Below are 12,263 nucleotides of genomic sequence, written 5' to 3'. Positions count from 1 at the left end.
CTGCCCCGAGTCTACGGAGAGGGGCGGCATACAAATCTAATAAATAATAATAATAATAATAATAATAATAATAATAATAATAATAATAATAATAATAATAATCAGTCCCTTGAGTGGATGCTGACGTATTTTTGCATCCCAATTTTTACAGGAAAGGGTGAGGCCATTGAAGCAATCCTGGCTGCCTTGCAGGTTGTGTCTGAACCTTTCCGTAGCTTTGCCAACACCCTCGTGGACATCTGCGCCTACGCAGGTCAGTCTGGTGTGGGGACGGGAGGTTGGGAGATTCCCGCCCCTTTTTTATTCCTGAATTCACAGAACGCAACAGTGAATTTGCACAACACACTCGTTTTGCTGGGGATTTTTCTTAGCAGAGCATGCAGTGTGTAATCCAGAAAACGTAATGCTATGTGAATTTGATCACACGTTTGTGGTGTGTCCCCCCCCCACAGGATCTGGGAATGTGTTGAAGGTTCAGCAACTTCTTCATATCTGCAGTGAGCATTTTGATTCCAAAGAAAAGGAGGAGGAGAAAGAGAAGAAGGAGAAAAAGGACAAAGAGAAGAAAGATAATTCGGCTGACATGGGCGCTCACCAGGTAATGACCTCTGTTCATTATTTTTGTACTGTGTCTTTTGAGATAAGTTAATAGCCGAATAGACACTAACAGGTGGATGATGTGTTCAGTTAACAGCACAAAAACGTAATTGCCGTCTTCTGATTATTATTATTATTATTAATTAGATTTGTATGCCGCCCCTCTCCGTAGACTCTGGGCGGCTCCCAACACAATAAAACAGTTCATAACAAATCTAATAATTTACAATTTAAAATATTTTAAAAACCCCATTATTAAGTAGACATACGTACAAACATACTATACATACATAAATTGTATAGGCCTGGGGGACATGTCTCAGTTCCCCCATGCCTGACAACAAAGATGGGTTTTGAGGAGTTTACAAAAGGCAAGGAGGGTGGGGGCAGTTCTAATCTCTGGGGGGAACTGGTTCCAGAGAGTCGGGGCCACCACAGAGAAGGCTCTTCCGCTGGGGCCCGCCGAATGACATTGTTTAGTTGACGGGACCCGGAGAAGGCCCACTCTATGGGACTTAATCAGTCGCTGGGATTCGTGCAGCAGAAGGCGGTCCTGGAGATATTGTGGTCCAATGCCATGAAGGGCTTTATAGGTCATAACCAACACTTTGAATTGTGACCGGAAACTGATCGGCAACCAATGCAGACTGCGGAGTGTTGGAGTAACATGGGTATATTTGGGAAAGCCCATGATTGCTCTCACAGCTGCATTCTGCACGATCTGAAGTTTCCGAACACTTTTCAAAGGTAGCCCCATGTAGAGAGCATTACGGTAGTCGAACCTCGAGGTGATGAGGGTGTGAGTGACTGTGAGCAGTGACTCCCGGTCCAAATAGGGCCGCAACTGGTGCACCAGGCGAACCTGGGCATCCATAAGCCCAAATGTGTACAGGCATTCCAAAAGTAATAGGAACAATGGAGTGGTACTGTTCAATTCCTTTTTTGGGGGTCTTGTCTTGCATTGATAATTTCTTTTCTTGCTAGTTAGCAGGAGAGCAGACAGGCAAATGAAATACCTCATCCAGGTGTCGGTACAAACACTCTGTAACCCTTTTGCCCGAAGTAGCTAAAATTCATTTGGCTTTACCCATCAAACCTGAGAATCGGAAATAGTGCCTGTTAGAATATTCATGACCTGCGAGAGCCAGTGGTAACAAGGTCAGCCAATGCATAGGCAGTTCAGTCAGCCAATGAGAGCTAAACACATCTGAGTCTGTGCAGAGAATCAAAACTAAAATTTAAAGCTGGGCCTGGCTTACTCTGCACCCTGTCCACACTCTGCACTCTCCATTCTGAACTCTGCTGAATGAAGCTGCCGTATTTTTTGGACCATAAGACGCACCTTAGTTTGGGTGGAGGAAAATAGGGAAAAGAATCTGCTTACCGGGTATTCATCTGGCTAGCGTCCTTAACCGTCACATTATTTTATCCCCTGGTTAGGGATTTTAAAAATTTTTATTTGGAGAGAATAACAATGAAAGAGCTTGCAAGCCACTAAGAGCTGGGAACATCATTAGCTCTTAGAAAGAACAAGTGGAGCAATGGAAAAAACCCTGCAGAGATTTAGGGTTTGGAAACATTCTTCGCAGAGAGTAACAATTAAAGAGCTTGCAAGCTGGAAACATCGTTAGCAGCTAGTTAGGGCTGGAAAAAGAAAGCCACATTCAGAGTATAAGATGCACCCAAATTACCAGCCTCTTTTAGGGAGGACAAATGTGCATCTTATACTCCGAAAAATACAGTAACTGTTCTCTGCTTTCTGTAACTGCTTGAAGAAGAACTCTGCTAATGGTATTGTAAATTCATCTGTTACTATGTTTATAAAGAAGTACAGTAATACCTTGTCTTACGAACTTAATTGGTTCCCGGAGGAGGTTCGTAAGGCGAAAAGTTCGTAAGATGAAACATTGTTTCCCATAGGAAACAATGTAAAATGCGTGCAAGAAAAAAAATACGCAAAAAACCACCGCCGCCCGGCTGTCACCTTTTGAAACAGCCGGGCGCTTCTCGGCGTTCTCCCAATGCCGAACCCGGAAGTTCGGCAAAAGTTCAGGTTCAGGTGGCCGCTGAGAAGCCCCGCCGCCCGGCTGTCGCCTTTTGAAACAGCCAGGGGGCTTCTCGGCGTTCTCCTGAACGCCGAACCCGGAAGTTTGGCAAAAGTTTGGGTTTGGCGTTCAGGTTCGGGAGGACACCAAGAAGCCCCCCGGCTGTTTCAAAAAGCGGCAGCCGGGCGGCGAGGCTTCTCGGTGGCCACCCGAACCCGAACTTTTGCCGAACTTCCAGGTTCGGCGTTTGGCCGGCGGGTTCGTAAGAGGGAAAAAGTTCGGAAGAAGAGGCAAAAAATTTCCGAACCCCGGGTTCTTATCTGGGATTGTTCGTATGGCAAGGGGTTCATATCATGAGGTACCACTGTATATGAATCCAGCTGAATCAGTCCATCTGTGTGTGCTTCCAATTTTGATTCTTGCACCAAAATGTAATCGTGCCCTATTCCCACACTTGGCGCGTTGGGAGTTATGTAACAAACAGAACCCTGCTTAAAACGGAGGGACGTCATGGATTGTTAACAAGATGAACGTTTACTTACGCTCAATTCAGTAAACCTGCTCCTCTTCCCCTCTCCTTTTCCAAGACAACCCAATTTGAGTCTTTGCCTGTCTTGCCTCGAGCAGCCAGGCCAGCATATTGATTCTCCAGTAAAGAAAAGAAAAATTCCTATATTTGGCAATGTTAAGAGGTGTCCTGTGGTTTCACACGAGGTCTCTCCTACTGCAGGGTGTGGCCGTGCTGGGGATTGCGCTCATCGCTATGGGCGAGGAGATCGGGGCAGAGATGGCTCTACGTACCTTTGGACACCTGGTGAGTAGGAGGCTGAAGACACCGGGAATGTGGGGAAACGGGGCGGGGGGAGGCAGTAGAGATAACAAGTGGACTTCAACTTACAGCCACTTGTTTAGTCACCGTGCAAAGTACAGGGGTGGACGAAAAAATTGAAACACCTTGCAGCTCTTCCATGGAATCCAGATTTGTGAAGCTCCCTTCAAACAGTTTTTGTGGGAACTGAGTTCTGTACGTGTCCATTGAGCTCTGCAGTAATTTTAGGAACTGCAGTCTTGCGATCCACTCCAACAATTCGCTTTAGACTCCGACGGTCTCTCTCGGAGAACTTTGACTTTCGACCAGACCTGTGCTTGGCTGAGGACGTTTTCCCTTCTCTTTCCAAAGCAGTCATGACTTTTGAGACATGACCTCTTGAAACGCCAAACATTCGGCCACTTTCTGTGACACTAGCGCCTGCCATTCGAGCACCAACAATTTGGCCTCTTTGAAAGTCTGAGAGGTCTGCCATTTCTAGAAGGTTATAAACAATTTCCTTAAATTTCTGTAAAAAAAAGGTAGTTTAAAAAAACATATCAAATAACAGAATTAAAAACCCCAAACATTAAAATATGTCAAGTTTTGATTGATTTGAACATGTTCAAACATTATGATGCCAAAAAGTCAAGTGTTTCCATTTTTTGGAACACCCCCTGTATAGTTTCTATAAACATTTTTCATTGTACACATAAGAGATCAGTATTGGGTACCTACCTAAATGAAGGTGGGGGGAGACAGCGTTCCGGTAGCGAAAATGGAGCTAGGTCTGCATTTCTGGGTGACTTGCGTGCGGGTGCACGTGTGCCGGAGCCAGATTTGTGCATGTGCAGGAAGCAAAATCTTTGAAACATAGAAGATTGACGGCAGAAAAAGACCTCCTGGTCCATCTAGTCTGCCCTTATGCTATTTCCTATATTTTATCTTAGGATGGCTATATGAGCCACCCCGAGTTTTCGGAGAAGGGCGGCCTAAAAATCTAATAAATAATATGTTTATCCCAGGCATGTTTAAATTCAGTTCCTGTGGATTTGGTAACCACATCTGCTACTCTTTTAGCCAAATCATATTTTCTCACGTTGCTTTTGAACTTTCCACAACTGACCTCAGATTGTGCCCCCTTGTTCTTGTGTTCACTTTCCTATTAAAAACACTTCCCTCCTGAACCTTATTTAACCCTTTAACATATTGAAATGTTTCGATCATGTCCCTCCTTTCCCTTCTGTCCTCCAGACTATACAGATTGAGTCCATGAAGTCTTTCCTGATAAAAGTTTTATGCTTAAGACCTTCCACCATTCTTGTAGCCCGTCTTTGGACCCGTTCAATTTTGTCAATATCTCTTTGCAAGTGAGGTCTTCAGAACTGAACACAGTATTCCAAATGGAGAAGATGCGCGGGCGCACAAGATTTCAGTGATTTTCGGTGTTTTTTTTTGCTTTCACTCGTGCACGGAAGCAAAAAAACCACCCAAATCTCATGCAGCAATGCATCTTCTCATAAGATTTGCTTCCTGTTACTCCATTAAGTGGCAGATGGTCTCCGGGGACATTTCAAGTTTTTGTTCTTAATCTACAGAGTTGTGATCAGAAAGCTTATTTTTGTCCATGGTGTGTTAGGATTAGAGACCACGGTGATTTGCAGCAAAAGACCTGGATGCTTTAAAGGTGCTTTTTCAAAATTATTCACAGCTACGATATGGGGAACCGACTCTTCGCCGAGCTGTTCCGTTAGCTCTGGCTCTCATCTCTGTGTCCAACCCTCGCCTCAACATCCTCGACACTCTCAGCAAGTTTTCCCACGATGCTGACCCCGAGGTGTCCTACAACTCTATCTTCGCCATGGGCATGGTGGGCAGCGGTAGGTATTAAAGGATGTTGCAGAAAAATCAAAGCCAGCAGCAGCACACCGAGATAGACTGATTCAGCTGGATTCCTAAACCTCTTGATAAACATTGCGTTATACAGTGATCCCCCGATCATTGCGAGGGTTCCGTTCCAGGACCCCTAGCAATGATCGGGTTTTCGCGAAGTAGCACTGCGGAAGTAAAAACACCATCTGCGCATGCGCAGATGGTGTTTTTACTTCCGCAGCGCTAGCGAGGAGCCGAAGATTGGGGTTCCTGGGAAGGGGACTCAGCTTGTCCGCCGCCCGCTCGCTCATCGCCCGCCCACGCCGTTCATTCTCGCTGCTTCCCAGCTGAGTCCTGAAGCGAATTCGCTTCAGGACTCAGCTGGGAAGCGGCGAGAATGAACGGCGTGGGCGGGCGATGCGCGAGCGGGCGGCGGACAAGCCGTTCGCTCGCGCCGCTTCCCAGCTGAGTCCTGAAGCGAATTCGCTTCAGGACTCAGCTGGGAAGCGGCGAGAATGAACGGCATGGGCGGGCGATGCGCGAGCAGGCGGCGGACAAGCCGTTCGCTCACGCTCGCTCGCGCCGCTTCCCAGCTGAGTCCTGAAGCGAATTCGCTTCAGGACTCAGCTGGGAAGCGGCGAGAATGAACGGCGTGGGCGGGCGATGCGCGAGCGGGCGGCGGACAAGCCGTTCACTCGCGTGCGCTCGCGCCGCTTCCCAGCTGAGTCCTGAAGCGAATTCGCTTCAGGACTCAGCTGGGAAGCGGCGAGAATGAACGGCGTGGGCGGGCGATGCGTGAGCGGGCGGCGGACAAGCCGTTCGCTCGCGCTCGCTCGCGCCGCTTCCCAGCTGAGTCCTGAAGGACTCAGCTGGGAAGCGGCGAGAATGAACGGCGTGGGCGGGCGAAGGGCGGGCGGGCGGCAGCGAGGAGTTTGCGTGGGCGGTGGGGAAACTCCTCGCTGATGCCCGCCGCTCGCCCTCCCGCCAGCAAGAGGGGGAAGACCTAGGGAAGCCGCCCAGCAGCTGATCTGCCCGGCGCCATCTACGCATGCGTGCCCATAGAAAAAAGGGCGCGCATGCGCAGGTGGTGTTTTTACTTCCGGGTTGCAAAATCGCCATATAGCCATTTCGCAATGATCGGGGGTCGCAATACCCGGGGGATCACTGTACAGTATATAGTATAAAGTAGTCTATCTTCATTTTCATTATCAGTAAAAATGTTACAGGCAAACACACACACACACACACACATACATACGTGTGTGTGTCACATGTTTTTGCTGATTTTTTTGAAAATTAAGGGAGACTAGGATAGATCTATTTCGGCCTTGTTCTAGCCATACCCTCACACTGGGATTTGAACTTGCAGCTTGCAATATATGTTTTCGTGGATAGGTATAGGGAACTGATGGCGAACCTTTTTTCCCTCGGGTGTCGAAAGCGCATGGGTGCACATTATCGCGCATGCATGAGTGCCCACACCCATAATTCAATGCCTGGTGAGGACAAAAACAGCTTCCCCCACCCCCGGAAACCCTCTGGAGGCCAGAAACTGCCTGTTTCCCAACTTCTGGTTGGCCCAGTAGGCTCGTGTTTCACCCTCCCAGGCTCCAAAAGCTTCCCTGGAGCTGTGGGGATGGTAAAAACGCCCTCCCCCATTCCCCCGGAGGCTCTCTGGAAGCCAAAAACACCCTACCTGAGCCTCTGTGCAAGCCAAAAATCAGCTGGCTGGCAAACACATGCACCTTATAGCTGAGCTAGGGCAACGGCTCATGTTATTTTATTATTATTATTATTATTTATTGGATTTGTATGCCGCCCCTCTCCGCAGACTCGGGGCGGCTAACAACAGTGATAAAAAACAGCATGTAACAATCCAATACTAAACAACTAAAAAAAACCTTATTATAAAACCAAACATACATACAGACATACCACGCGTAAATTGTAAGGCCTAGGGGGAAAGAATATCTCAGTTCCCCCATGCCTGATGGCAGAGGTGGGTTTTAAGAAGCTTACAAAAGGCGTGGAGGGTGGGGGCAATTCTAATCTCTGGGGGGAGTTGGTTCCAAAGGGACGGGGCCGCCACAGAGAAGGCTCTTCCCCTGGGTCCCACCAAACGACATTGTTTAGTTGACAGGACCCGGAGAAGGCCCACTCTGTGGGACCTAACTGGTCGCTGGGATTCGTGCAGCAGAAGGCGGTCCCTGAGATAATCTGGTCCAGTGCCATGTAGGGCTTTATAGGTCATAACCAACACTTTGAATTGTGACCGGAAACTGATCGGCAACCAATGCAGACTGCGAAGTGTTGTTGTAACCTGGGCATACCTGGGGAAGCCCATGATTGCTCTCGCAGCTGCATTCTGTACGATCTGAAGTTTCAGAATACTCTTCAAAGGTAGCCCCATGTAGAGAGCGTTACAGTAGTGGAGCCTCGAGGTGATGAGGGCATGAGTGACTGTGAGCAATGAGTCCCAGTCCAGATAGGGCCGCAACTGGTGCACCAGGTGAACCTGGGCAAACGCCCCCCTTGCCACAGCTGAAAGATGTTTCTCAAATGTGAGCTGTGGATCAAGGAGGACGCCCAAGTTGTGGACCCTCTCTGAGGGGATCAATAATTCCCCCCCCCCCCCCCCCCCCAGGGTTATGGACGGACAGATGGAATTGTCCTTGGGAGGCAAAACCCACAGCCACTCCGTCTTATCAGGGTTGAGTTTGAGTCTGTTGACACCCATCCAGACCTTAACAGCCTCCAGGCACCAGCACATTCATGTGCCAGCGGATATGGCTCCACGTGCCACCTCTGGCCCTCGTGCCATACGCTCGCCATCCCTGGTATAGGGTATAGGTATATTCATGGGTATAGGTATGTAGATCTAGGCATATTTGGCTCTTTTCCCGTGTAAGGTTGATAGACTCCTGGCAACGTTTCAGTAAGGTCCCACTCGTCATCCTCAGGCTGTTGTCTTCGGCTTTGTGCTCGGGCAAACAACTTTTTGCCTTTCCAAAATAATGAAACCAGCCGCTTGTATAACAACGAATCAATCTAAACAGTAAAGCCCCAAATCAAAGTTTCCTTCCCCACTCCCACACCTCAAGCAGTCTGCCCGTAGCAGCAAAAGTACCTTTCTTCTTTCCTTGAATCAAAACAGGCCACTGAGGCATCTTTTGACAACTCCCACCTACCATGGGAATACAGTAGCCTTGGAATTTTTCTTCTCAGAGTTTTTTTCAAAAATACTATAAAAACACTTGATTGAACAGTTAACCTCAGTGATCCTTCTCCATTTAGTGTGATTAAAAATCCAAGTATTTATTTGTTTGTTTATTTTTTGATTTTATTTTATTTTATTTTATTTTATTTGTATGCCGCCCCTCTCCGTAGACTCGGGGCGGCTAACAACAATAATAAAACAGCATATGACAAATCTAATATTAAAATAATTAACAATCTCTTATTAAAAACCAACATACACACAAATATAACATGCATAACTTGAATAGGCCTGGGGGGAAAGGAATATCTCAATTCCCCCATGCCTGCCGACAGAGGGGGGTTTTAAGGAGCTTACGAAAGGCAAGGAGGGGGGGCAATTATGATCTCTGGGGGGAGCTGGTTCCAGAGGGTCAGGGCCGCCACAGAGAAGGCTCTTCCCCTAGGTCCCGCCAAACGACATTGTTTAGTCGACGGGACCCAGAGAAGGCCAACTCTGTGGGACCTAACTGGTCGCTGGGATTTGTGCGGCATAGTAATGAAGCTTGAAAGTTTCTGGAATATTTCTGAGGGTTTGTCCTCGCAGGTTTACTTAACCCATGTTTTGTGGTTGAAGCAGCCCTTCCCCAACTGGAATAGTTCATCATCCGCTTTCTTTTTTGCGTGCCTGACTCTTATCTGTCTCTATCCATAGGTACCAACAACGCTCGTTTGGCTGCAATGCTGAGACAGCTGGCACAATATCACGCTAAGGATCCCAATAACCTCTTCATGGTGCGATTGGCTCAGGTAATGGTACAGTCTAACCTCTGCCCCCATAAACATTTTGGAGCATCTCTAAACTTAGGTTTAAACCCCTGGGGGAAATAAGCATCACCTCGGGGCTTGACTACTGTAACGCTCTCTACATGGGGCTACCTTTGAAAAATGTTCGGAAACTTCAGGTCGTGCAGAATGCAGCTGCGAGAGCAATCATGGGCTTTGCCAAATATGCCCATGTTACACCAACACTCCGCAGTCTGCATTGGTTGCCGATCAGTTTCCGGTCACAATTCAAAGTGTTGGTTATGACCTATAAAGCCCTTCATGGCACCGGACCAGATTACCTCACGGACCACCTTCTGCTGCACGAATCCCAGCGAACAGTTAGGTCCCACAGAGTGGGCCTTCTCCGGGTCCCGTCAACTAAACAATGTTGCCTGGCAGAACCCAGGGGAAGAGCCTTCTCTGTGGCGGCCCCGGCCCTCTGGAACCAACTCCCCCCAGAGATTAGAATTGCCCCCACCCTCCTTGCTACTTAAAACCCACCTCTGCCGCCACGCATGGGGGAATTGAGATCCTCTTTCCCCCTAGGCCTTTACAATTCTATGCATGGTATGTATGTATGTATGTTTGGTTTTTATATTAATGGGTTTTTAATCATTTCTAATACCAAATTACTATTGTACACTGTTTTATTGTTGCTGTTAGCCGCCCCGAGTCTCCGGAGAGAAGCGGCATACAAATCCAATAAATAAATATTTATTATTTGGCTATGCTGAATATTCAGGATTCCTCTGCGGCACTAAGCACAGCATGGCTTATCCTTTAATCACACCCGAGAGACTTATCCTTGGCTCATGCCTGAGACCCACACGGCAGACCTTGGTTAGCAATGCCTGTAGAGATTCTCAGTGAGGGCAGTGACGGCAAATCTATGGCACGGGTGCCGCGGGTGGCATGCAGAGCCATATCTGTGTTCAGTTGGAATACTGTGTTCAGTTCTGGAGACCTCACCTAGAAAAAGATATTGACAAAATTGAAGGGGTCCAAGGACCGGCTACAAGAATGGTGGAAGGTCTTAAGCATAAAACGTATCAGGAAAGACTTCATGGACTCAATCTGTCTACTCTGGAGGACAGAAGGAAAAGGGGGGGACATGATCGAAACATTTAAATATGTTAAAGGGTTAAATAAGGTTCAGGAGGGAAGTGTTTTTAATAGGAAAGTGAACACAAGAACAAGGGGACACAATCTGAAGTTAGTTGGGGGGAAGATCAAAAGCAACATCAGAAAATATTATTTTACTGAAAGAGTAGTAGATCCTTGGAACAAACTTCCAGCAGAGGTGGTTGGTAAATCCACAGTAACTGAATGTAAACATGCCTGGGATAAACATATATCCATTGTAAGATAAAATACAGGAAATAGTATAAGGGCAGACTAGATGGACTATGAGCTCTTTTTCTGCCGTCAGTCTTCAATGTTTCTATGTTTCTGTATCTGCTGGCACATAAGCTGTTGCCCTAGCTCAGCTCCAACGTGCCGGTGTGTACCGGCCAGCTGGTGTTTGGCTCACACAGAGGCTCAGGCAGGGTGTTTTTGGCTTCCACGGAACCTCCAGCTCTCGCTGTCTGACTCAGGTGCTAGCTGCACAGGCCTCTCGCGCATCACCTCATCGGCCTCGTCTCGGACGGGATCCGCTACCAGCTACAATGGGCTGCTGGGGGGTCACAACACCCAGCTTCTCTCCCGACTCTTAGGGCGGCCTGTTGAGTGCCTGTGGAGTTAGTGATGACAAGCCGTTGCTAGAGTCAAGTTCGTGAGGATGTTTTACCAACCTCCCGCTTTTTATTTCGTTGCACAGGGTCTGACCCACCTTGGCAAAGGGACACTTACCCTCTGTCCTTACCACAGCGACCGGCAGCTCATGAGCCAAGTTGCTGTGGCCGGCCTGTTGACTGTGCTGGTCTCTTTCCTGGATGTGCGTAATAGTAAGTACCCCCTTTTTTTGGGGTTTCCTGATCGCTGGCGGGGTACAAGCAGGCACCTTTGTTAAAAGTCTCCCTCCCATGGTAGGCAGCCTCGGGGGGCTATGGGGAAGCTTTGACAAAATAGCTCAGGGTCCATATTTACAATAGTTGCCATGATCTGTTAATGCAGTGTTTCCCAACCTTGGCCACTTGAAGATATCTGGACTTCAACTCCCAGAATTCCCCAGCCAGCATTCGCTGCATCTGCCAGCCATAGAGAATGTCTTGCTGCTGGGGAATTCTGGGAGTTGAAGTCCAGATATCTTCAAGTGGCCAAGGTTGGGAAACACTGCGTTAATGCATCTGCCAACCATAGAGAACATCTTGCTGCTGGGGAATTCTGGGAGTTGAAGTCCAGATATCTTCAAGTGGCCAAGGTTGGGAAACACTGCATTAATGCATCTGCCAACCATAGAGAACATCTTGCTGCTGGGGAATTCTGGGAGTTGAAGTCCAGATATCTTCAAGTGGCCAAGGTTGGGAAACACTGCGTTAATGCATCTGCCAACCATAGAGAACATCTTGCTGCCAATTCTGGGACAGATTTCTCGAGTTTAGTGCTTCTCGGGATTAATTTTTATTAATTTATCTCCGCTCAAAAACATGTTCAGTATCAAATACCTTCCCATCTACATTATAATACAATAATTATCCATTTGCTTTTGGTGTTTATCCTTCTCCAAGTGCTGCCTCCTTTCTTTTACCACCTGAAAAATCAAATATAAAAATTCCCAACATCCTTGTTCAAATTTACAATGCCATTGGCCAATACATCTAATCAAGTATTTTTACTCATCAATACGTTGGGCCCACACAGTGCTAAATTCAATTTTCACCTATCCTTATTTATTCATATACATCTCTGAATTGTTATTTCTAACTTAATTGTCCCAACAGCAAACACCCCCCCCCCTATAAACATAAAGAAGAAAA

The 12,263-nt window shown here is 47.4% G+C and overlaps 1 protein-coding gene across 1 annotated transcript in view; it reads left to right on the top strand.

The window, feature by feature from the left end:
- Positions 1-12,263, top strand: part of PSMD2 (proteasome 26S subunit ubiquitin receptor, non-ATPase 2) — a 51,678-nt gene that overhangs the window by 37,412 nt on the left and 2,003 nt on the right. The window contains exons 14-19 of the mRNA XM_070753742.1: positions 152-253; positions 453-598; positions 3,373-3,456; positions 5,162-5,330; positions 9,233-9,327; positions 11,165-11,291. Coding sequence (XP_070609843.1) covers positions 152-253; positions 453-598; positions 3,373-3,456; positions 5,162-5,330; positions 9,233-9,327; positions 11,165-11,291 — 723 coding nt within the window. The remainder of the gene's footprint in view (positions 1-151; positions 254-452; positions 599-3,372; positions 3,457-5,161; positions 5,331-9,232; positions 9,328-11,164; positions 11,292-12,263) is intronic.

Source organism: Erythrolamprus reginae, chromosome 5 (assembly GCF_031021105.1).
Source record: "Erythrolamprus reginae isolate rEryReg1 chromosome 5, rEryReg1.hap1, whole genome shotgun sequence".
Taxonomy (NCBI): domain Eukaryota; kingdom Metazoa; phylum Chordata; class Lepidosauria; order Squamata; family Dipsadidae; genus Erythrolamprus; species Erythrolamprus reginae.
Note: the sequence above shows the minus strand (reverse complement) of the source record. Positions and strands in the feature narration are given on the sequence as shown.